The 27,181-nt window shown below is 37.2% G+C and overlaps 1 protein-coding gene across 1 annotated transcript in view; it reads right to left on the minus strand.

Moving 5' to 3' along the window:
• Positions 1-27,181, minus strand: part of FRY (FRY microtubule binding protein) — a 178,946-nt gene that overhangs the window by 61,463 nt on the left and 90,302 nt on the right. Inside the window, exons 19-35 of the mRNA XM_009644896.2 lie at positions 26,504-26,686; positions 25,524-25,610; positions 23,500-23,759; positions 22,986-23,175; positions 22,130-22,254; positions 21,886-21,943; positions 18,476-18,567; positions 18,107-18,279; positions 15,900-16,060; positions 14,944-15,054; positions 12,774-12,928; positions 10,632-10,731; positions 10,134-10,305; positions 8,122-8,378; positions 6,239-6,385; positions 2,145-2,313; positions 1,289-1,379 (exon numbers count right to left, since the gene is read on the minus strand). Of these exons, the coding sequence (XP_009643191.1) occupies positions 1,289-1,379; positions 2,145-2,313; positions 6,239-6,385; positions 8,122-8,378; positions 10,134-10,305; positions 10,632-10,731; positions 12,774-12,928; positions 14,944-15,054; positions 15,900-16,060; positions 18,107-18,279; positions 18,476-18,567; positions 21,886-21,943; positions 22,130-22,254; positions 22,986-23,175; positions 23,500-23,759; positions 25,524-25,610; positions 26,504-26,686 (2,531 nt within the window). The remainder of the gene's footprint in view (positions 1-1,288; positions 1,380-2,144; positions 2,314-6,238; positions 6,386-8,121; positions 8,379-10,133; positions 10,306-10,631; positions 10,732-12,773; positions 12,929-14,943; positions 15,055-15,899; positions 16,061-18,106; positions 18,280-18,475; positions 18,568-21,885; positions 21,944-22,129; positions 22,255-22,985; positions 23,176-23,499; positions 23,760-25,523; positions 25,611-26,503; positions 26,687-27,181) is intronic.

Here is a 27,181-nt window from a genome sequence, read left to right on the forward strand (position 1 = left end):
AGCAGGAATCAGAATACCAACATCAGAACTTCGTAATCTTCCTCTCATTTTTATCATACAGTCTCTGGCAGATCTGAATGCCAAAAACCTTTTTGGAGTCACATTTAAAATTTATGTTAGACAAGAAAGCCTGAAAACACAGTCAGATTTAAAGTATAGTAAGAAATGAAGTTTGCTCAACTTATCTGCAAATCAACTAAACAAAAATCTAACTTAAAACTACATAGCCATAAACATTTATGTCAAGAATAAAAAAACAATCCAGAGGAAAAATGGTTTTATCTTCCTTTTAAGTACATTTCTAGTGCATATGCTGAAAACCATCATTTAGAGTCAAGTCCTCTCTACTATCACTTTTAAACCTTACTTAGTACTAAGATAAGTTCCACTTTTTACTTACATTTAAATTAGCAGACAGACATAACTAACCTGACAATGCTACTCATGTTTATAACATGTAGAAGGCAAACAATTCAAAAGGTTCTGAAGTACAGCAAAGTTTGCCTACATAATTGTTTCTGTACCTCTAAGCCCTGGACCAATGGAAGGTGGGTTGGATTACTGACGTGATACTAATGACTACCAGGGACAACAGACTAAGGTAATACTAATACTCTTACTAATTAATGTTATTAGAAGTCAAAGTTCTCTTACAAAAAAAAGAGGGTTTCAGTGAGAGAAGCTATACATATCTGTCTGTGCTTGAGGATCTGATGGCCCTTAAGCTTTGCATTTATTCATTCATCATTTGTCAGTATGTACCACACGTAGCAAAAGACTAAATTGAATATATAATTTCTAAGCAAAATATTTTGCATAGCTTTCCTCTGTAAGATATTTTATCCAGACAAAGGAGGTGTCCTTGCACTCATGGATACAAATCTGCATACTAAATTTTACTCACTGTCCATGGAATCAAAAGGTGTGATCAAACCTGATTTTTCATAAAGATTTTAGTAGTCATTATTTTGTAAATACTGTCGATTTTCTTTCTCCTTTGTGGATAATTCCTACAAAATCACAATCTACTTAGCACAATTCATTCAATGTAGGTTTAACAGATGTTCCTCTGCAATGTACTATTAAACACCAGTAAGAATCATGTGAATGGCCTTTTTTTAAACTATTACATATGCTCATTTTAAAATGGTCTTACCGGGATAAAAACACTTAGGATCAGTCTCAGCATCAGAGTTCCTCATAAAACAATGCAGAACTTTGCCAAACATCTCATCCTCTAGGAAAACATATACAATTTGTAGAAAAAAAAAAAAACCAAACCACAAACCTTTCATCAGTCTCTTTCACCATTCTGTTCTCCTCTGCATCAGGAAAACTGTCTTGGCCAGCTACAACAGTGTTACTGCTAGAGGTGGTTCCTGTATATGACATGTCAATAAGAACACCTGTTACATGCAGCAGACAGTATTTGCAAAGCAGTAAAAGCCCATAACTTAAATTTTTTTAGCAGCCACAGTAGTCAAAGTGATCATCCTGCAAGTACTTGCCCATATGAATGAACACTGTTGCCTCTGCAAACCAGGAACTGCTTGCATGGCTGAATGGTGTAAAGTTTACATGCTTTGGGGGGTAGATTAACATAATGATGTTCTTCCACTCCTTAAACTAGGCTTATTCTCAGGTGACCTAATCTATTGTTTTACAAGAATTTGGCAAAACATTGACAAGGTAAAGTTTGAGGTTGGTGTCTCTTCAGTATCTTTGACTACTGCAGCTTGGAAATAGCATTAGGCCTTTGAAAACAGAATTGCCACACACTTGAGGCTCTCAGTTTTCAGGCAACTCTGCTGTTTTAGTGTATCTGCTGTGACCACAGCATTGACGATGACTTCTTGTTCTGAGAAACTAGTGGTAGAAGAACCACCTCATATGAGTTCTCAACAGCACCAAACATCGGTAATATCCTATTAAAATAGTTTTGAGAATTAAGCATAAGTTTACAAAGCATATACAACATTAGGAATCAAAAGGAACTGTAATTTACATATGCAACAATGCCCTGAAACTTGCACTTTATATATACGCAGATCTGAATGGGTGCAAAAGTAAGATACTGTTTTTTCTAAGAGATGAAGACTCAAAGGAGCAGGAGAGCATAACTGAAAAGTACATTTATGTCATACCAGAAGCTGCAGCTGACACTTTGTTACTGGCAGCAAAACGGTAAAATGGAGGATTATCGCAGTGCTGGACTATTGGGTTTACTGGGTCGGTTTGCTGCAGCTCAAAAAGGAGCTCTTCCATTGTCTGAATAGTGTTATTGCGACATAGATATATTGCAACCTTTTTTATCTAGAGAAGAAAATAACAGTTATTAAACTCTGTCCAAAGTGAATTTCCAAAGAAATCAATACATGTTACACTGCAGTATTGAAAAGATCCAGAATGCAAATGTTACTCCTGGGCAGACACCACAACCACACAGCTGCATCCATCTTGTTCATACAGAAATAAAACTGCCCACTTTGATATCAAGATCATTTCCTCAGCAGAGTGAATCTGTGATCTAATTACCCCAAGTTTTTGCTTACCATCCACAAATGAGCTGTTTAGGTATATAACTATATAACATACACATATAGACAACCCACCTAATTTTGTACCTATCATTTAATGATATCAGCATTAACTCTGAATCACACTCAGGTTTTTACAGTTGGAGTATGTGATTTCCATTGAAGATGAATCTTACTGTCTTGAATGGAGCAAACTTCTCATCTAGAAGGTGAGATCCACCCAAAACTTCATGCCTATATTTCCAGATACAGTTGATGTAAAAAAGCAGCTGTAGCCACAAAAAATAAGCCAGGCTCTGAGTAGCTGTAATCAAAGTAATAGCATGTGGAAGAAAGGCAGAGCAATTATGTATACAAACTTCATGCATCCTGACTTCAAAAATCTGAGAGTATCCTTTATAGAAATTCTGAGAATTTCTATAAATCTTTTAACAAGACCTCAAACCTTATTATATGCACCGCAGCAATAAGGACTGTGAAATACTGAGATCAAATCAAACTGAATTCTTGAGAAAAAACCAAAAAACCTGTTGGCTACTAAAAGCAGAGACTTTCTCTGACTTAAAAACATTTGATTCATAAACTGATGGAGCTGGGAGACCACCTGGGGAAGCATCCCTCTGTGTCTGACTTCTTGTTTTTAAAGATGTCCCTAAACAGATGCCTATAGTGGAGCTAATTCACTGGACTAAACTGCCTGGTGGCCTCACCAAGTATTGCTGTTCTTATACTCTTAAATACTTCCATTAAAATAGCTTCTTGACTGCTTCCCCTTCCCTCATTTTTTCTCTCCTTTTCTTTTGCTTAAAGTAGAGAAGATGCACATATTCGAAGTTTCTTTCACTATACTGTGCTAAAAATTTCCCAGGGACTTTCCAGATACAAATCCACTTCCTTTCCAAGACTCGTTTCCAGTTGGGCTCACAGTGCCTCTTAGAGCTTCTTTCATCCCAGAAAGGGTCATGTTCCCTACAACTAAGTCTTTGCTGAAGCGTTTTCTGAACTGTAAATTTTCTAAGAAATCTTTCAGTACCTATGTGAAAGAAAGGACAGCTCAGCAATTTGCACTGGGGCACTGGGAAAAAAATGCTTAAAGGCAGCATAAGAGACAAAGCAATGAATTTAGCTGATTGAAAAAAGCCAATAAAAGGAATGTAAGTCAGGCGTGCTTTTGGCTTGGACCCACACAGGCAGAACAGATGGCTGAAGGCATGAAGCAGCTGGTGACTGCCTTGGGGCACAGAGGGCTCCAAAAGAAGATGGGTAAAAAATCTTGGAACTGTGTGGTCTTTTGAGCCCAGGTGAGCTGGAACAGTGCTGAAAAACTGTTCAAATTATCTTTATTTGCTAATGTGTATGTGCTATCTACATGATAATGGAAGGAACATGTTTGTGTAGTTATCAGGGTAAGGTATGGTTTCTTATCTGTAAACTCCAGGGCATCATCAAAACACGGATCCAATGCATGTGATAAGCCCAGTGCATTTTCCTACTCCAGACAAAGCTATCAGTTAATGGGTGACTGATAAACACAGTCAGGCTTCCTACAGAACTTCAAAACTTGTTCAGTTCTTGCAAAATCAGAGAATCAGACTTTTAACTCAACATTACAAAACACAGGAACCTTGCCAGCTGCCGCCACCAATGAAGATCTGATTGTCTTGTTACAAGCCACTGGAAGCCTGGGAGAGAGAGCAGAAAAGTCCCACAGGCAAAATAGGAGATGCTGAGCAGATGAAGCTGGAGATGCCCAAACAGACTGTTCTTTTTGTGGAGTAAGAGGACTGTATTGTCTTGGAAGAGGACAGGACTCTGGGAGCCAAGGCTGGAGGCAAGGGGGTTTGGAAAGAATTTGAAGAAAGAAGTGCTATGGGTAGGAAGGGGGGTTGAAGTAGGCTGCTCAGAGCTGTGGGATGGCAACAATTTTGGAAAAAAGATGTGTTGAAAGCTCTGGGTTGGCAAGTATCTGGATGGGGGGATGTGAGGGGTTCCTGGGCAAGGGGGGACAGGGTTACCAGGCATTTCCAATCCAATTTAGGAGCGAGACATATACTCAGCACACAACTACTCCTTCCTCTCAGAAAACTGCCCCTCTACCTTTTGTAACTGTCAGAAACACAACCAGCCCCATTTTGTCTCTTATCTCTGTGATTTCTACTTCTCTGTCAACATAGCTCCTCCTGATGGAGGCCACCTTTGGGCCTGATCCCAAGTCTGTCATAGACTGTAGGATCAGTCAGCTTGGGAAGAATCTGGCAGGTCTCTCATTTAACCTCCTGCTCAAAGCACAGTCAACACTGAATGGAGAGCCTCTGTCACAACTGATGGAAAGATCTCCATTACCCTCAAGCTATTTGGGATCATCCCCTTTGTCTTCTTCTCATATAAGCCTTGAGCTTGTTCTTACATCAACTCCACTTTCAAATCTTTCCTCTTTTGATTAGCCAGGCAACACTGACTTTGCATATATATACACTGATTTGAGAATATAGAACTGTAAACCCTACAAATAAAAGGAAACCAACAGGGTATCTATAGTACAATAACAAGATCTTGAAAATTTTTACAGTCTTCTATATTTCCTTTATTCTATTATGCATAGCAGTCATGACAAAAACATTAAGCAAATTATTATTTCAGCAACTGTAAATCAAGTATGATTATGAGGCTTTTTAGATAAGTTTAGACACATTAGTAATAATTCCAAATTTATTTCAGGGAAATCAATAGAAAGAGACTAACTAAAACCCCAGCATACTCTAATTGTGCTGGAAAATTTACTAAATTTAGATTCTGTTTCACCCAGCAACTGAGCAATACGGAACATGGGAATGGGACTATCTTGCTTTTCTCAGACAGCCCTGATTTTATTTTAACTTGAATCATAACAATATCCTGCAGAGTTTGACTTGCACATTGCAGGAACAGTTGTATAATTCATGACAGCCATGCAAAGGCAAAAGCTGATATGGTAAGGAGCTTGTAAAGGATAGCTGTCTCATGTCTCTTGAGAGGTCCTACAGCCAGCCTTAGTCTGCTAAAGGAGAGGAGAACGTAGCACTTCCTTAAAACTATACGCTTTTCTGAAGAAACACCTAAATCTTTACAACAAACAATAAGATCATAGCATGTTATGTTCCATTCATGATAAAACATCCATTGTTTAAAGGGCTTTCAAAATTTAACTAACAGCTTTGTAAACTATTGATTATTGAAAAAAATTGTAGGCATGAAGCATATTTACTCCTCTTCATTCTTCATGCAAGTTATTTAACCTCTGAACAGCCATTTTTAGTAAAATTTTACATATATACATAAATTGCATGTTTTTATGCAATTCTGACATGAAAAAATATTTCTAATATTTTTCCTTGTTCATTCTGGCAACTTATGGCCAGTCCCTGTTACTGGCCCCTTATACAGATATGCAAAGTTTCCCTTTGCTTGAAAGGAGCCTGCCTCTTGCTTGAAATGAGGTGTGCTCCACTGGTGGAGACTGAGATTCCCACTACTTAATTCCTTTCTTGAATTTCAGTTTCTTGGCTCATTCATTCCTGTCATTTCATTTTGTACAGTGTGCTAGGGAATATGTTGGTACTTCTTATTTTTGTAACAGAAATTTGTTTTTTGCAGGTGATAGCTGTTTTCTTCATTAAACCCTGTGTAACCAATAGTAAAGAAAATAAAGTGCAAACACTTACATAAGGTAAAAGGATGGTATCACTGCTAACACCACACAAACTAATGAGAAACTGCAGTGTTATCCTAAGGTTGTTACTCCATTTTTCATTGTTGGCCAAAGCATTCCAGACATTTTCCATCTCTGGTCCAGGAATTTCATCTCCATACTGCAAAGGATCATAGACATACATTTCTTGAAATACGCAGACTCCAAACTAAGGCATGCTCCTTTAGAGCATTTTCTCATGCAAAACCAACAGTAAAATGCTATAAAAAGTGACAAAACAGTATTTTCAAAAGCTATCTGACAGACTTCAGAGCATAAATTCAATATAAAAATATTTAGGTTCAGATCCACAGAAGGACTTAAATAATAATAATAAAAAAAGGAATCGGGAATGTAAATTCAAAAGGTAATCCTAAAATCAAGCAGTTTATTGGATTTCATCTTTACAGTTGTTCAAGCAACTGACGTTCTGTTTCTGCCTGGCTGCACCTAAGTGCTTCAGCCTTCACAGTAGTGAACAATTTGGCACCACTCTCCCGAGTAAATCCTAGCAGAATTATGCATTAGCTAGCCCTTTGACTTCACATTGGAAACCATCAGCACAGTTATAGGAATGACTCCCTTTTGTCCAGTCATTTAAATGGTTGGTGCATGCATCCAGGATGGGGGAGGCCAGAATTGAAAGCCATTCTGTTTCCTATGTAAAATCTTTGGCTCCCATTTTGAGAAGACTGTTTTAACCACCGCACAGGCTGACATTCTGCTAGGAGAGGAGTGGCAATCTCCAGGTCATGCTATTCTACCGAAAATTATTTAATATGGGTTTTGGAAGCAACTTGCTCCAAGGACTGTTGCTGATAGGCAGTAAAGGTGAGAGTGCATCACATCTGTTTTCAACCCTCTAACGATATCCTAGAGACTCTGTACCATCAGATAATTCATGAGCCAGTGTCATGCTCTGTATACGCAAAAATATCAAAAAAAAGTTCTGGTGGGCTGAAGCACAGCCCCCACATTACTTCAGACAAAACGCACACAAAATATAGGGCCTCAACAAGAGGCAAGATCCATAATCAACTGCTATGTAGCATGGATACAGACATTCTGCTCAAGACAGGATTAACCCTGAGCGGGGTAGGAAATGTGAACCACTCTGTCCCATATGACACAGGTACCAGGCATTACTTCCTGAGGTTTATGTATTTAGCAGTTTAGACATATATACTGAGCATGGCAAAAGCAGTGCCAGAGCAGGCATGGCATGCCAGTGTGGCAGCCTGCAACTCAGAGAAGGAAAAGATGGATTCCCAGTACCTTCTCCACCAGCTACTTAGGCATGTAATTGGAAAAAAATGAATCCCTGATCCTTTATCAGGATCTGAGATGTAAAATACCTTCCCTTTTACAAAAGAATGCTTTAACTAGCACCTCAGAAATTTATACTCATTTTTTCCTTTTCTCTCTCTCAAAGAATATTTGTCTCCTACAATGTGCAAGAGCTTCAGTACAACAAATTCCAGGTGCTCATTCTCACCCCCAAACAAACTGATCTGCTGCCTTAGACATTAACCCAGTAGGTGATACAGGACGGAACAGAACTCAGTTCCTCTATAACTAATCCTCAATGCTCTCACTATTAGTTTTCTTTTAAAAAGGGTAAAACACTTTTCTTTGTTCATGTTTTGAAAGAGAACAGTTTTAGCATTGTCCTTAAAAGAAAAAGTGAAGGAACTTCTTTAAAAAGAAGGTTGTGTCTGGTTAGTACAGACTGTTCCAGTGCAAAATTTCTGGTATCAGAGGAAAGAAAACTAAGTACCTTTTGCTTAAGAAACATAAGTTTGAATATTTCAGAAATTGTTTTATGGGTTGGTTTTTTTGTTTGTTTCGCTTTTTTACCTTGGCTGTCATATACATGAGATTATTAAGAACCAGTGAGGTGGCCTCAGGAGAGCCCCAGCCATTGCCTTTTAGTCCACTTGTGACTGTTATTTCCCCATCCTTGTCCTTCAGTTCATCTTCTGGAGTGGTAGGGCTTGAACCGGGGAGGAGCAGTCTGTTGTCTACAAGTTCAATATTATGAAGCCATGGTAGCAGATAGGTAAGCATGATCTGCCTTCCATTTGGATGTGTTGTTGGAAATCGCTGGCTTACCTCTAAAATAGTATAAGTTGAAAAGGACAACATGTTAGTTTATGAAGGAAACCATAAATACATGGTTTAAATCAGATTTCTGATGTGTTTTAGACCACCTGATGTTTTCTACCTTGCAAACCACGAGCATACAAAAGCATGCACTTGAGCTTCCTGAAGAGAAACATTAATTTAATGGTCAGTAAGAGCAAGCAATTGGTCAGGTCTTCTGTCTAAAATAACTAACATAATCTGGGCTCAGAAACAGAAATTCAACCCTTATTACTGTGCCGTATTGTGTATTAAATGAAATGGACGTCAGTAAAGAGAAAAAAGGATAATTCAGGTATTGGCTGTTATTCCAGAATTTCAAGAGATTTTGGAGAATTACAATAAAAATACAAAAGGGTTCTGCAGAATTACAAGTGCCCCATCAGCCTCCATGTTTCTAAGCTATAGTTTAAATCTGAAGGCACTTATTATACTGAGTTTACAAAAACCCCTTGCATATATTAGGAGTCTTACTTCCTGTGGGGAGGCCTATAAAATTCATAGTCGGCTGCCAGTCCAGGAGTGCTGTATACAGCACTTTATTTAGTTTATAAAAAAACCCCAAACCTGGCACTGTAAGGGAAAGGGATTTGGAAAATCTGGGATAAAAAATACACTGACAGGCTTCCTGCCAAGGTGAACCACATTACCAGAATTCTTCTGTAAAATCAGTACAGTTAACATTTCCTTTCTTTCCTCACTGCCTGGTTTTTAAAAATGTTCAAGACATACACTATTCTTTCTCCTTATAATTCTAGATGTATAGAAAGGGGCTGTGATCTGGAGTGTGTATCCCGGTTCTTTTAAACATAGCCACTACAGCAACACGAGTAGATGGTAACAGTAATAATGAACAACATTTGCTTTTTTTAAGATAAATGAGCCATCAGAATTTCCCTACCCCAGTTATTTATAACTCACGTTATCTTGGGCACTAAGAAATGGATGATGTATTGTTCCCCTACCCTTCCTCCAGCCCCTACAGACTGAGTAAAAAGAAACAGTTTTTAAGAGCCAGTAAGAATTCCCACAATTACAGACATTGCATTCTGTTATTTAAAAACTAGAGCAACACATTAGATGGATTAAACCAGACAGATAGGTCTCAGAACATAATTGTTCCCAGGAATGGTCTCAGAGTGACCATATTCTGCATGGTGCTCCTGCAGGTCTGATTCTTTAAAATTTTTCTCAGTAACTCTGACAAAATGTATTTCTGATAAAAGTAAAACGATATTAATGACTTGCAGATGTGGCAAATAACAGAAGGTAGAGATCACTCATTCAGAGTGGTTTGAATCACTGGTAAAACTGGACACCTGCAATCAATCTTCCCAAAGTTAAAGTCATGTTTATATAAAATGAAGAATTCTATCCTTGCAAATATCATCTATATAAATGTATATAGAAGAAAAATTACTATGCTTAATGCAAGAACCCGTTCTAGTAGAGTTTGCCAATGTCACTTTAACTTATCCAGTGCCCTTATAATTTCAAAGTTACCCTAGGATGACACAAATGGCACAGAATCCCCAACCAAGGTTTTTAAATAGCTATTCTGTACTTCATTTAAGTACCTCTAGGAAATATATATTGCATTCCTAAATCTGATTTGACCTAACCAGAACAAAACCAGGTCAAGCTAAATTTGTAAGTGGAAATGTCTTAGTAATCTGCCATTTGTACAAAAATGTAAAGTAGATAATAAGGCAAATAGATATAGGTACCTGAAAAAAGTGGAAGGGTAAGCTCAGGATACATCCTTGCTAGTTCATATGAGAGAAGGGCAAGTGAGACACTGTAAAGAGGTGGCAATGGACCATGTGTACCATACAAGATACTGCCCGGTCTTTGCTCAGCTACCTTTTTTGAATAAACAAAAAGCTTTGATTCAAGGATCTATGAAAGAAAAGAAAATAATGTAATGAGATGGTAAAAATTCATTAATTCCAGAAATGTCAGCGTTTCAAGTTTAGATATCAGAGAATGATCTGTATGCTTTGGAGTATAATCTCCAAATTTGAAAAACACCATAACTAATATTTTTCCATTAATTTTTATACAAATATTCCCTTAAGTATTTATAGCCAAGACAAAACTAATTGTTTATTTTCAAAACAAAACCGAAAAGCAAATAAACAGTACTTTATAAGTTCACAAAACCCCCTCAAAGATAGGAGGACACATGCATTTGGTTGTTTTAAAAAAAAGTAGCGGATACATGCCTGCATAAGTTGCATGGAAATTTCATAAATCTCTCTGTTGGTGTCAGATGCCTTGAAGAGCACCAAGTTTAAAAGCGTCACTATATCAAAAGGATAGTTCCTAGAAGAATAAACAGTACATTTTTGTGAATGTTGGTGTGGAATGCAGATTATATTCACTCTGATTTACTCTGTAATATCTTCTAAGGAGAATGTCATCTTTTTTTTCTCTGTTCTACCACCAGAATATGGGAAAGGGAGCTTTTATGAATACATGCTGCTTGATCAAAGGACCATCTGGTGAATGGGAAGAAAGAAGGGATTATTTATAATTACCTTAGACTAATGCTTAGAAATGCACTGAGTTACCCACAGTGAGAAATGCAATACCTGTGTCTATAACTGTCAATTCATTTTAATTTATAACATAAACGGTCTGTAGGACAGGCCAACACCCATGAGAGAAGATGGGAAGCACAAAAATTGCTGGGGATAAAGTACTTCTTAAGCCAAGCTGCAATTAAAACAGTCCCTTTGGAGAAAAGGCACTATCTCTGACATGAACATTCCCAGATGTTAGACAGTTCTATCAAAGTTGTTTTCAAAGAGTGAACAGAAGGAACTGCTTCAAAAAGTCCACTATCCATAAAGGCAACATTAATTGTAAGAGTAAACATATTAAAGTGTTAACTAATGAGAATATTGCTAGAAAAGCCATACCCATGTCATAATATTTGGATTTTCACTGAATAAGTTTCCGCTTTTTTATGATGATTTGTAAGTGCTCCTGATTCAATTGTGAACTGTTAATTTCTCATCCTAGATGTGAGCTACTGTGCTCCTGGATGCCTGCAGAATGCCTAGTTGGATATTTTAGTGTTAAAAAATACAGTAAATACATGTGTGGCATGGGACATTCTTGGAAATTCCAAATACTAGCTGCAATGAACACTCTACACCTGTCTCTTTGGCCTTCCACTAAGTTTAAGAAATAATAATAAAAAAGAAGTTGAGGGAAATGGCTTCTTTGTAGAAAGCCAGACATCAACAATGAGATACAATACTGCTTATTTTGCAAGTAGTTTAAGCAGTGGCCATTCTATATGTGTTGATAGACAACTGAGGAAAAACTGTTAAGAGCTTTCAAATATTAATAAAAATTCCCAACTTGATAGAAATCAGACCTTCCCTTCAAAGTAAATTATGCAGATCACACTCTCAATTTTTACTGTAGGTATGTGAAAGATTAATTTTTAGGACACAGTGGCATAGATAGCAGAGTCCGAGGAAAAAAGACTGGCTGATAACCTGACATGTTTATGTATTCATTAAACAAAAAAACCTCTTAAAATAACTGAATATGTTAACACAAAATTCCATTCATAGTTTTAAAATCTCAGTATAATGCAGTCTATAGTCTAGTTGTTCCTGTATGAACAAAATGTTCTTACAGATAAACTCTAAAATACTTGTTTTGATTTGCTATATCCCAAGTATCTCTCTACTGAACTATGATGATCACACGTCTTGCAAAATTATTTTCTGTCAAGACTAAAGTTTTCAGATTTTAGTTAGGTGCAAATTATCTTCTTTTTTTAGACTACCATTAAATTTCTCTGTAACTTTTGTCTTCAAAAGATACAAAAGAAAAAAAAAGAAAATTTTCTGAAGGCCTGACACGAAAGCAATATTTGTATCTTCATGTAGCTTGTGCTTGCTTAGCATTAGTGGCAGTAATGACACCAGTCTACAGAAAAGGAACAGGTAATCAAATCAAATGAAAGCCAGTTAGAAAAAGAACAAAATAATTACTTTCAAGCTAATAACATTTAAAAAATTTTTCCTTTTATAAAGTAAATGAAAAAACACGCCAAATCTTTTGAAGCTATATTTATGACCTATGTTCAAATTAAAGTGTTGTGTGCACCTTCCTGAGCAAAATAGCATAAAAATGCCACAGATTTCAAATATACATATAGTAAGAGCACCTTCTACACTGCACATCACTTTGTTTTCAGAATCATGGAAATAAAGTGATACGGTCCCCAAGAATAGTTTGAGAGGATATAACGTAAGAGTGTGACTAACAATTCTTTACAACACAATCTGAACCTGCATTTTTCTTTACATTTGAAAGTGTAGATTAATAGATTAATTTAATACCTGCTCCCACACACAGTTGCAATGGCTTTGAAACATCCAGAGGCAAGCTGGTATGATCCAGTATAACATCGATCTATAGCCCAGTTGAAGAGATTAATCTGGTCAGGATTCAGTTCTAGCAATAGGACTACAACTTCACAGCCAAGCTGATGAACCTGAGCAAATAAATACATGTCAAAACATGATTGGTGAGATCAAATATGTTCATTCTCTACAATTCTTAGAGTGACACAGGCAAAGCAAGGGGAAAATGCCGTATTCAAAAGAAGTAAAAAGAAATCAGAAAATTTACCATGGATTTATTTTAGGGATAGCAGAGTTGAAATGTGACTCAGTTTTCAATTCTCCTCACTTGCAATGAAATTGTATGTATGAAGACAACATAAATGAAATAAATTTCCAAAGGAGGCTTCCAAAATTAAGCATCGAAAAAAGCAGAAACTTTGGAAAACCTGACACTTGATAGGTGTTCTCGGGCAACTTCCATTTGTGTTGGTTAACTGATTTGTTAAACAACATATTTCCTACATCATGTGAGTTTCATAAAGTGACACACTTTTGAAAATGTTTATCTTTCTTTTGACTAACACAGAAGCAAGACAGACAAAGAAAAATACCTTTTGCAAGCCTGCAGGTATGAAAACTTGTACGTTTAATCCAACTACATCAAGGAATCTAACAACTCTCCCTACAGACCCTGTATCACTTAATCCTGGTACCACCACTGCTACAAACACATCACAATTAAGGCTTGGACTGTGCCTTTGTGATCCTTCAGTGGAGGATAGTACTGGAACACCAAACACTAATGCCTATTAATATTTTGTCACCAAGTGTAGGTAACTACTGGTAAAGATTGCAAATGATATTTGATGTTAATGGACTGGGTAGGATCCTTCTCATCTAAATCTGAACAAGTCGTATAGACAATGCAGTTTAGTTACAGTCTTTCCTTACAATGATTATTCATGAATTATAGTGATTAGCTTAGGGGAAAAAATTTCACCTATCATATCCAAATCTTGCATTTGAGGGGAAAAGTTTAAAAAAGGTAATTTTTGTCCCCAGTTATTTTATGAGTGGTATATACTAATGATCAATTAGACATGGTGATAAAATATTTGTTGATGATAATGAAAACATGTCAAGAGGAAAAGTGTATCTTTCCTTCTATCTTGTGTTTCCTACCCACATCCATAAGAATTTCAATTATACATATCACTTACACTTATCTTTATAGCTTCAGCCCTACCAACATTCAAAAATCCTATCTAATTTCCGATAGATTTTCTCTATAGCTATCCCTTTTTTCTTCTAATTTGTCCAACCTTTTTTTCCTAATCAATTAACATTTCTACAGCATGTATCCTCTAGCTGCTCCACAAGCCTCTAGGCTTTGCCATCTGCATTTTTTTAGCAATCACAGTCACCTGTGCTGGTATGAGACTTTTAGGGAGAACGAGTCAAAGTGTAAGATACCACAAAGCGAAAGATCATTGTTCTCCCTCTCCACTTAATGTAAATCACCAATCTGCTCCTTCTTAATCAAAGAGATAGTCCCATCAGCTATAAATATAGAAATATGACTGGCTAATTACAAAGTCAACAGGGAAACCCATCTAAACAGAAATGGAAGAGAAAATTGCAAGAACAATCTATTACATGTTCTTTAAAAAAAAAAATAAAAAAATCTTTCCTCTCCTGAATCATTTATCCTTTTGACTTCTTTGGAAGACCTACCCACTCACTTTCACTGAGATTTGTTTCACCAGCATCTATGTTACCAAGCAGGAAGGGATTTTGCATTCCTATTCCACAGAAACTTGAAGCAGGTGGGTGGAAGTACTCCAAATAGAAATACAAATATTTTTGAGCTTGTGCCATTTTTAACCTTTCTTTATGAGCAGACGCCTAAATTTCTGTTGCAAGCAACACTGAACCATAAGGCAATTATTTTAGCTTATTTACCTACATTATATTTTCAGAAATAATTTTTTTACTGCTTAAATGCTTTTAAATTAATTGCACTTCTGTATTAGAGCCTTGCATAAAGCTGTTGTTTCCTGCTCAAAATAGAATGTATACAGTCAGTTCTTACAGTCACAAACTCTACTCACCCAGTACAGAGATTAAAATTATTAATCAGTGATGCATTTTGGTGAGTACTTACACGTAAATCTTGACAAGCCAGAATGTTATCAAGCCATTTGTAAAGATACCCGTCAGGGGAAAGACCAACATTATCAAATACAGGTCCACAGCAGAGCACTGCTGACATGGCCTAAAAAGACAAGGAACTTTAGTTACACAAAGAAGTAACATGAATGAAGCTTTCAGAATTATTTGAGCCAAATTCCAGGTTAACAGGACTGCCACTTGTTTTTATTTTTGAGGCAACTATGGTGAAAATGCTAGCAGCTGATTTTGCTAGAATTCAATAATTAGGTTTCTATAGATGTTACTGGATTTTAAGATAATGCAGAGTTTATGCATTGTGGCAGGAATATTACAGTCCAATTTCCTCATTCTTCAAAATACATTTTGTCATTTTACCCAATCTTTACAATGAAGCTACAAAACCAATTAAAATACACAGGTTTTTTACAAGTTTCTTTCTGCAAAAATTAAAATTGTTGTATACCAAGTGATTCAGATTATGTAAGTATATAAGCTTTTATTTTCCCAGCTTACTTATGTGGGTGAGTTGCGACTTATTTTGCCGCAAAAGTATTTTATTATTATTGAGCATGTGTCCAGGCAAGTGTGGGAGAGAGTCCTGAGATGTGCATCTGATACTGAATTGGTACTACATTTAATTTTAGAGCCTAATAGCCTATCACTGAATCGGATAACCTGATAATGAACAGCTACATAAAATTTTAAAATGCATTCTGGTTTTGAAAATAATTAGCGTTGAAAAGTGTCTAGAAAGAAAAAAATGTGTAATTTCAGTGGCTCATACTGCTATATTCTATGATATCACTGTACATACACATATGAGTATACAAGTTTGCATCAAGTATGCCAATGCAAATTTCTGTGAAATAAAGGGAAATAAACCCCACAATTACTTGTATTTTGACTGGAAAATTGCTATTACTGATTTTGGCGGTAAAACTTTAATACCTTTAACGCACAATACTGGTATCTTGTGATCTGATGATTTCTATCACTGTAACGGTCCAGCGGTGTGAACATAATACTGAAAGGACCTGCCCACTGGCTGAATAAGATGAACAGGTGATGCCTCAAGCTCTGCTGAGGGAAGAGAAATCTCCTGTGGTGAACTAAGTGAACAGAAATAGAAATAGTTGTGATTTGTTAATGTTAACTACATGTTCATGTGGCGGAGATGATAACATGAATTTCAAATTTCTAATAACAGGAGTTTTTCTTAAATGTCCAGTATACACTTACTCTAAAGTATCTAAGCTCCTTTTAAAAATCTAATGTAGTGAGTAAGATGCATCTTATTTCTAAGAGCCTTCAGTTCTGAATTAATGTGTATTTATACAAATACGTACATGTTTGTATACATTTATACAACATGTACATGTACTGACTTTAGAAACAGCATGCAAGAAACTAGTTATAGAATCAGGCTTTTCGCTGCCTCTTGCATTCCTTTAATGATAAATATTTACTTGTTTTTTCCAAGACTTTAAATGCAAGCCCAACCATACATATATCTTATTCTAACAGAGTAATAGGTAGGGGGACAAGAACTGAAAGAAACTCGGTGCCTGCTTGTTTATGACAAAGATCTGGTATATTTTCTGAACAGCTAAATTACCTGAGCAAATGAAAAGTATCTATGAATTCTTAACCATGTGGAGAAAAAAAGAGAAATCTTTTAAACAGTATTTTTAATTCCCCAAAGTAAAACATGATGGCAGAGGCAGTACTACGTTCATGAAAGAGACTGGCAAACTGCTACTGCCCACTTATTTTTCATCTATAAACTGTGCTGGAAGCCAACAAAGTCTAACTAGACAATACTAATGCAAATCAATAAGAACAGTGGGTAAAGATGATAGGTGTTGACACAACAAACATTTGTTTGCTAGGAGTTAAATGTTATAGCTTTGTTAGTTATTGATATATTTTAAAGCTGTTTTGTTAGCAGAAAATACACCTCTATAGAGATGTCTATACATACTGAATTTCTCTATACATACTGAATTATTGAAATGCAGCAGTTATTCTTGCATTCTCTCAAAACATACAACATGGCTGTTTGATTGTGGAAAATTCATATAACACGTAGTCCCTTGTCATGTGCCTTGTAGAATGTGAGAATAAATGCAAAGAGGAAGGCCTTTGCAAATACTCCTGGCAAAGCAACCACTAAAGAAATTCCGTATTGTTAATGACCATCATTCAGAAAAGGAATAAAGGAAAGAAATACAGTATTTTCTTTGTTAGCAGTACCTAAGAACTTGACATCACTCAGTTCAAAGGGAACTTTTTTACTGTCTTAAATGAGAATAGCAGGGATGCCACTTTTTCCTTAACTTGTTCAACTATTCTATACTTCTTATGTATCTTACAGCTGAAAGAAACTATATGACTTTGACAAAATTTGCACACTGGCAACTTAGATGAAAACATTTGTTCATTATTTATTCCCTTACTGTACTCTTTTGAATTCCTTCTTATCTGTTGCTACCAACGCTCTTATGTCCTGTCATAAATGATCTGGAGACAGCAGATATACATAGACTGAGTAATGTCCAGACTTTATCTTTCAGTAATTACACAGACTTTAAAGCAGGCTTTTTTTTTTTTTTCCTTTTTTTTTTTTTGTTGATGGAATTACATTACATTTCTGAAATGATCTTGCAACATACAAAAAGCATGAAATCAAATGGAGACATCTTTGCTGTACAACGGGAATCAGGTAATATGGGATACAGTATCAACACCTCAGGCAAGCTTTTCACTACATTTAACATGGTACATTTTCTGCACCTACCTATATTTTTCAAGGCCTGAGTTTATGAAGAGTCTGGCAATAAAGTCAAAGGGAAGCAAATAAGGCCTTATGTCAAAGAAATCTGGAGCCCATAGAGGTCACAGACAATTTCTCTGCTGGGCTTTTGAACAGATGATTCTCATATATGAATACTACAAGCTTCAACAAGCTTTACAGTTTTTTTTATTTGACTCTTAATAGACTTCTGAACATGTTTTTTCCACATTCTCCTTTACATTCATTATATGACAATTCACAAGCAGTGGTAAAAGCACAGAAAAAAGAAATTAAAAATTACTTTTCCAATACATATATTAAATGCTATTTCATAGTATATTGAGATAAATTAGCACCGTACCTGGGACACACTGAATCAAGTTGGCAATCATTGCACTGAAATGTGCTCTCATATCCTTAAGGATTTCAACTTCTTTATCATTTTCTGCCTCCAGAAGCATGCGAGTCAGATCAACATACTCTAAGAACAAGGCTCCAAGGGCTAACGTATCTCTTTCTAAGGCTCCATTTGTACTAGCATAAAGGAAAGTTGTACATTAATATAGAATAAAAGTGTAGTTATACTACAGCTTTCTGACAAAATGCATATCTCTCCATAACTAATAGATTACACAATTCTTCAAAGAACATACCAACATAAACTCAGTATTGCAAACACTGAAAATTATTTCACTTAAAGATCAGTATTTATGATGACTGATAGTCCTACCTGTCACTTATAACACCAGCATCAGCAAGTAGTTCAAAAATTCGCAGTAACTGTAGTCTTAGTAGGTCTCGGCGTTCTCGACGTTTCTTGTTCTTGTAATTTAAAAAAAATAACCATTTTTTATATGCATAGGTGTATATGCTAAAAACTAGTAACTTCAGAAATGTCAGCAGAGTAGTGAGATTTAAGAATTCCAGTTCAAGCATTTTCTTTGTGAAGGAACTTGGCTGCTTTTGGATTTTTCATCATAATGCTGTGCTTATACATCAACACAGAACTAAATATGATCAAATTTTTGTCTTTGTAACTGTTCTTGAATGAACTGTTAACAGTTACCTTAGTCCTCATTGAAAATGTGGAAATGATAATGAAATACTGGATAAAAATGAATTAATATTCAAGGTTCCAGTGCCAAAAACCATGCCAGCTTCAGGTAGCAGGCATATTCATGTTAGCTTAACACCATCTAGTTTGGGTGCTGGAAGCATTGTACAGTGCAGAACAGATATCCAGACCCCAGGAAAATATTATCGTGATTAGCCAGTCCTGAGCTTGGTAATGCTGCAGCTACATGACCACCCACATTCAAGTTAGCTCCTAGCAGACACCACTCTAGTACGCTACTCTTGGATGTGTTAACTGCAGTGGTTGTACACACAGTCAACGTACTCCTCCCATACAGTAGGACTGCACTGCTGTTAACTGGTTCATTGTATCTCATTGTCTTCTAGAAAGCCGTCCTGTCTGTCTTCTATCTTGCCTTGAAAGATGTGAATGCAACAAGGCCTGTTCTTTGCTGAAGGGATAAATTGACTTGTTTCTTTGTATCCTGCATCTCCACTAAGCAAAAAAAAAGTTCAAGGGTCAAAAAGCTGCTGTTGCACTCAAAGAAATTCGCTGCCAGAACAAGAAAAGCTCAGAGAAAGCTCAGATTTTCCTCTTCAGAACGTAAGGATGGCAATCCTGAGTCAGATCAAAGGCTTATCTCATCTAGTACTCTGGGTCTACTGATGGCCAGTAGCAGGTGTGTGGGAGAAGAAAATTATACTTTCCCTGGTATTCTGACCGAGAACTGGCAGCCTGCCGCACCCTAGCCAAAGGTTTTCTTCAAATCATTATGCCACTTGATTTGTCCTATTCAGAGCCCTGTTTTTCTCCTTTTACACCTTAACGGTTCCAGGAAGCACAGGTAGAGAAAAAACCAGTTTTACTGTAACACAGTATTTAACAGGCACAGCTGCCTCCTGCAACAGTGCCAGAGGCGATCTGGCAAGCTCTGTGCCAGTGCCTGCATGGTGGATTTTGCGTAATGTCCATTTTGGTTTACCCCTGCTGTTCTTGGCTGTGCTGGTAATTCTCTTTCTAGTCATAGCATATGTCAGTTCAAGGACATTATTTCTGATGTGTTGGATACCTGCCTGCTGACATGGATTCTTGCCATGTTCTCTACAGCTACACACCTCCTGGGTTTACTGGTGGCGCTGCTTGCAGGAAGGTGGCCCAGTCATCGTAATCAGGAGCAGGAATTAGCATTGCAGTCTCTTGGTCTTGTATTCCTCTAGTCACATTTCCATGTGCTAAATTTGCTCTTACAGCATACTGTAAATCCCTGCATTCTTATGGTTCCTTTTCTGAGGGTAGACTGGATATGTATGTCTCCAGAAAAGGCCTTTCAAGTCTAAGTTGTTTCAGTGGTGCACAGGCAGAAATGCAGAGGCAAGTGGCTGCACTAATGTGTATTAATCCACTTCTGGCCAGTATCAAAACAAGTGACCTTCAGATCAGCGACTTCATAGGGATAGAAGGCACACGAGTGAATTGAGGTGTGGAGTGGAAATGGTAGTGGACATTTGCCAGACACAGAATTATTAAGAATTGTCTACATAAAACTTAACACGAGTGAAGCGCCCACCAAGTGAATTAATTTTTGTTTGTTTCCATGTTGGGCATAGCTGAGAGCCTCTATCCACCTATTAATGATTTAACGTCTCCCTGACCATCATTCCCTGCATGGCTTCTGCACCAAAGATTCCAACTGGGCAGACGGGGACAGCACCACCAGGTCACCACGATGGTACCTTATTGAAACTGTTGTGGAGGACAGAGTAGTGAACGCACAGTTTGAAATTGCCTGAGAACCAGGAAAACAAGTCTGGGTAGAGGACAGTACTAATGAAATAACATCGCTTTCTGTATGCAGCCATGCAGACTTCTCAGCAGAGCTGCATGGACACAATGGCTATGTCTGCACTGGTAAACAGACACAGGGACTGTCTGTGGCCCTGAAGTCAAGTAGCACAGGCTGCCTCATATTCACACTGCTCCAGAAGACTTTGAGAAGGCTGGCTATGTCCATGTTGCCTAGCAGGACTCATGCAATGCTTCTCTGGCCCAAGGCATTATCACTGAGTGTTTTCTTATCGCAAACTGCCTGCTCTAACCTGAGAGCTGTGCTGCAGCCACAGCAGGGGTTTTGCAATTTGGCCCATAGACTGCTGCACACAGGGAGGGGATGAGGGGAAGCGTATCAGAGCAAAAGCAGCTGGGGTAATTTGGAGGACTGTGCCTGGTGGCTTGATGCCTTCTGGGGCTTGCTCCTGGGAGTGAGCTACCTCCAGAGCCATCTCAGAGTTCTGTCTTGGAGCAAGCTGGAATGGTCAAAACTGAGCCAGGGAGGGAAAGCTGAGCAGAACGGCAGCTCAGGTCCAGTACTGAAGCTCTCCCCATGGCTTTGCCTTTTAGCTGCATGGACACATCCTATGATGAAACTGCTTACTGAGGCTGCAGAGTCTATCAGCAGAGGTTTTTATGAACAGTTTATACAACATCTGTCAGGAATGACACAAGACTAGTTGATACTCCCTTGGACAGATTGGATGACCTGTTGGGATCCCTTCTAGCGCTTCTTTCTATTATAACAAAAGAGAGTACTATAATGAAGGTGAAAACACTGATGAATTTGTCAGTTAATCTGTTGTATTTAGAATGAAAAAATGTAGCCAAATGAAGTTGAAATAGATGACCCTGCCTATCCTGCAAATAAAAAGCACATCTGAACATTGCTGCGAAATGTGCTCATAGCCCAGCTGTGTTACAATGTATGGTTTCCAGATAATGAAAATGGATTTCCAATATATCTGAGTTCCACAGGAGGAGGTTCCATATTTAACTGGAAATTCTTCCTCAGAATGGACTTCTATATTGCACATTTTGTATCACTGATAGAATTTAAATTAAACTAGGTTTTAATGGAATTATTTTATGTTCTTATATACAATTGTTAAAATTCTTGTTGCACACAGAGCTTAACTTGTTACTTAGTACAAAACAGTTTCAAAGATAAAGAATTACTACTTTTTAATTAATTTTGCAGTTTAAACAAACTAGTACATTTAATTTCTGCAACTAACCTCTGGTCTTCTTTCTAGGGCTTCTTTCATTAGTGGGTGAAGTTCTTCTACTAATTCCCTAAATAAAAAAAAAAATCTTTGTAAACAAAATCTAGTCTCCTCTGAAAAGAATCAGTATTTTATTCAATACATAAAAAAAAAAGGTCTAAAGTGCAAACAAAAATTTGATATATTTAAATTACAATAAAAATTATGCATTTGGATTAGACACAAATAATTGAGTATGTGATAAGTGGGGAAGTACCTGAAAACAAGGGAATTTGTTCTTCCAAATCCTAATACAAGTGATTCTGTTATTTCTATGCTTTCAAGTCTCATCAAAGGCACTAGCTGCTTTAGTAAGACTCCAACAGATGGAGTTCCAATAGCCTAAAATATATTAAGAAATTATTGACATTTAATTGTCAGGATTATCAATATTGATTAAATACATTTTTTTTTACAAAAAACATTGTCCAAGAATCAATATGTATTTTAAAAATGTGCTGAAATGATTTTACTATTATGGATACACCAGTCTAACTGGATGTCTACTACATCACAATCATCACAATAAGGCCCAACAAATAAATACATCTGGGAGAACTCCTTGTTTTAATTGAGATTATTGTAATTTATTTTAAATATTACAATAATTGCATTTTCGGAGCTACTGCTCCTCTCAGGTTGCTACTACCTGAAACTGTATTTCCTATAATATTCTTTCACATCCAACAAGCATAAAATGTTTATTCAGAAGTCTGACTTATTGCTTAATAATGTTACAAATTTATAAATTGGAGTGCTCTACAAGGACAGAAAAGGGATGACAAACTAAAGTTGACTTAAACACATATGTCCAGAACCTCTATATTTTGAATATACATCACCCAGAATGTGAAAAAAAAGTAGTATTTTGAAAATGCCATGGCTTTTGCCAAATATTTATTGACACATCATCTCGATACGGATTATACAGATGTTAATAATGTGCCTTAAGCAGTCTGCATATATCAAAATATTCCCCTAACTGAAATAGTTTCATCAGGATATGTTTTTGCATGCAGATGCAGTTTAAAACTCTCCTAAATGAATAGTTTGTTTGAAACAGGATGCATTACCTTATTATCATAGTTCACTGTTCCATCAGGAGTGGTAGCCATGATCTCTGGTGTTGAAGCACGCAAGTGTCCTGGGCTCATAATACTGGGCTTTGCTACTCCAAAACAGAGAATAAGATAGTTTCTCCACAGAGTAACATAGTTGTCCCCACTGCTTGCTGTACTTGTTTTCTTTGCATTAACAGGAATACTAGAATTTAAAAATAAATTAAAATTATTAAAATAATTTCCCAGTCTTAATTACACAGTATTTTAAAATATTTTAAAAGGGAATAAAACATGCTACATATCCACCAGCCTCAATTCAACATGACTTGATACATGGGAAAAATCAATGAGGGTAGAAAACTAGAGTTTTCCACCTTAAAAGTTGCAATTATGAAACTCAAAACTGAATGTCTGAGTAGCGCCTTGCAGGACTTACAGACTGATATTGGAACATGAGACTAAAAATAGCTTGTATTAAAATCACAAAACCCATAAAAATGAAAGTTAAATGCAGATTGCCACTTACTTTGGATCCACAAGAGGCATTATCAGCTGTAGCCTCGTGAAAGCGTATGGCCAAGCATAGCTGAGAGCTGTAGGACAATGTTTTGGTAAATTCTCCTGCCTAAGAAAACTGAAGAGGCAGAGAACCCATGGGTCTTTAACAGACTGTGCAAATATCCAGACATGAGAAGGACTTTTAACATCATAGTGGCTATTTACAAGGACAGCATTCCACTCCACCAGCCACTGCAAATCCACGCTGTGTGTTAGTGGGATTGTTGTCTATGGGGAGAAAAGATAAAAAATCAGTGACAGTCATTTATACCCTGCCATGTTCCCCCTCAGCACTTGTTTTTATTTTCAAGCTCTATGGCCAGCTTCTGTTGGATTTGTTAGACCAACACTTTTATGCTTTCCATCACATTGCCTCTTCACTCAGGAGGAGCTTTTTACAAATGCTGTTAAGAGCTACCTCACTATTTCCCTTCTGGTTCTTCCTTAAAGCTCCTGTTTGATGTGACAGGCACAATAACTTGCCCTTAAATTCTATGATAATTAATGATTATGCTGACCAATATAATCTTATTGTTACTTTCTACTCTCCTTGCTGCCTGCACTCATCCACTGTCTCTTGTATGGTGCTGCAGTCTGTAGTAGGTATAGACTGTGCCTATGCTCATTGTCTGAACAGCCAGACACAGCCTTAGCCCAAGATTAAGACTCCTACATGCTATGACAATATGATAAATACCAATGCTATTAATAAATATTCTTCATAATTCATCAGGGCATTTGAATATGTTTGTAGGGAATTAAGAGGCTGAAGCAGGTGCTTAAGCAGTTTTAATCCATTTTAAATCCTGTTGCCTTCAGTGGCAAGTAGGGTTCTCTTAACAACAAACCATTTGACTACTATAATTTAAATTTTGTCTTAAAAAAACAACTTTGCGGAATGAAAACTTAAAACACATGCATTTTGGCATCCTTGTTATTCCCTTACCAGACCTCAAATAGGACGTAACAGTTTCCCACACCCTGCACGCACTGTTACAAAAGTAATCACTAAATTACCACTCCCTGCTGTACTTGTCAGAAACCAGGTACGCAGGCAACACAGTTGCTTTGCTGTATTATTAATAATAGAATTCAAGCACAAAATCCAAACCTTCGCCTATAGAAACTGCCACACCCAAACCCAGGTGCTGTTATTTCAGTTGAATTCCTAATTCCTGGGTGACAGGGTCAGAATTTCTCTTGGTTGCTCAGTTTCTGATCCCTCAGCTTTCCGGTTTTTCGCTGCACAGTGGCCTGACTTCACCACCAGTGCGATGTCCCCTTCCTACCCCAGGAAAAGGCACTTATGTGGCCAGGACTGATTGTTGCTTTAAACTTAACCAGGATGAAAAGTGCCCAAAACTGACAGTTTCTGCTCTCTGGCCAACGTCACTCATCTCTAAGATAGTATGCAAACAAGTTGTCCTACGTATCAGTTCTGCTGATACCTTTTCATTCAAAATGCTTACTGCATCTCTGCTTCCTCTGGTGGCATGTTAGACACATCAGGCCCATGAGAGAGTGAAAGCGGAGATTCACCCCTGCTGTGAATTACCCTAGAGCTTAGGCTTAGGTTTACAGGCAGGGCTGCTTCTGAGCATGCAAGGGAGCTAAGGCTCGTTTCCTTCTGGAACAGATGATAGCAGTGAGTGACTTCCAAGCACCCCAAGCATTAGGTGGTGCTGGCAGTAAGACTTTCTCAACAGTTCTTTTGGATACCAAGTCACAGGTCCAGAATCCACGTAGTTTTGTATAAATTTTGTCATATTTTTTTCTATATGTGGCATCTTCTATATCCATATACGATTATTTTCATGGAACAGATTATCTGGGACACTATGAAGCCTTGGAGCACTTGGATAGATGGCTGGAGCCTTAAAGCTGTATGATTTCTTTGATTTCTAGCAGCTTTATTTTTAGTATTTTATGTCTGATATTTGTTATGTCCATGCACTACGTAACCACTACCAATAACAGCAAAGTACTACTTACTGAATCTGAAACAGCCACATGAATAAAACTTTCAAGAATAGAAGAACTCAATTGATCCATGACATCAATCATAGGCCTGTCATCATCCTGCATAACACAGAGAACACAAGTTAACTGCTCTCCTGACCAAATTATTTCCCTTCTTATTCTTCTGGTACATGAAATAGAACCACCTAAAAATTATGACATGAATCTAAAATGGCTAAAAAAAATTCTTTGGTAACAATGGGTGCAGTCTGTCTTTTTCATGTTAATCTCAGAACCAAGTCCAGGCTGTGGTTTGAAATGAAGTTAATTTGTGGCGATAGCTCACTGCTTACTGAACAAAAGCACGTATCAGAAAATCCCAAATGACTTTGGATAGCTGGTATCAAAAGACTGAAAAATTAGCTTACTGTTTATTAAAGCATTCCTTTGCCATGAACACACATACTTGTGTTCTTAGGCATTTAGATGGCTCACTGAGCTGTGACCGCCAACACACAACACGACTCTCCATATTTCTACATCCATAAAAAAAGACTTAGAGGTCTTTACTATACAAGGAAAATGTATGTGAATAATCTTAAATGTGCCTTTTACTGTGTTTTTTTACAAAATGGTATGCCAGAAGAGTACGTTTCATTTCCAATACAAATTTATAATCCTGACAATACAAAAATGACCCCAGCAGTAAAAAAAAATGTTTTGCTGTGTCTTTCACATTCACATCATGCCAGGAGAAAATATTAAGTTGCTGTACATGTTTCCCTTCAAATTCTTGTACAGGGCACATGTTATATATGTTACATTGCTGAGTACACAGAGAGGTTTGCAGTATTAAGGCAAACAGAAATGGTAAGCTCAACCCAAGTGCTTTTTTATAAACTAAGGGCCTATGTGCTACACTTCAGCAATTATATTAAAAGCAACTGTAACAGCAGTTTTGATCTTTATCTTTGGAAAATTTTAATTCAAATTTCCAGAAGGAAAAATCATACCTCTGCTTGGCCAAGGGCCAGGAATAAAGCACGTATCTCTCTGAGGATTAAAACAGCTAGTTTACGTGTAGCAACCTGGAAACTACACAGCAGAACCAGTGCAAATCCTTCGACTGCATGCAGTACATTAGAATAGGGGCTTCTTTCAGACTGTATCCTGTGGCTGGATCCATTTGGTATCAACTGTAGAACAAACAGTGCAAGGGGGGAAAATGGAGTTATGGTGTTTGAAAAACAGGTCTCCAAGAAATATTACATTTAACAAGGACATATAAAGAAACAAAATGCAGAGGCCATGTAAATGCTGAAGTAGGAGACTGACAGCATTCCCTCAAACAACCAGGTTTTGTTGGTTTAAGTTACCTTGTTCCACAAAACCAAGATATGAGCGGAGTCCTTTGGCCAAACCCCTCCCTCTGGTTTGCAATTCAACTACCTGCTTTGTTCCATCCTCCACTAAAAAAATGAACGGGTAAGTCAGACAGTGAAGACTTCACACTTTTTCTGCTCCAGAGAGCAGGTTCTCAGGTCCTTTGATCCTGTAGCAGGCAACACCTTATCCTGGTAGGTGGCCTCTAGAACCTCAGCTCACCAGTAAAGTGTAACAATATTTACCGAAAAATATGTGAGGCTTTCCCTTTTCTACATTTTTGTAATACTATTACTACCTATTAATTA

Source organism: Egretta garzetta, unplaced genomic scaffold (assembly GCF_000687185.1).
Source record: "Egretta garzetta isolate BGI_Z169 unplaced genomic scaffold, ASM68718v1 scaffold40, whole genome shotgun sequence".
NCBI classification, from domain to species: Eukaryota; Metazoa; Chordata; class Aves; order Pelecaniformes; family Ardeidae; genus Egretta; species Egretta garzetta.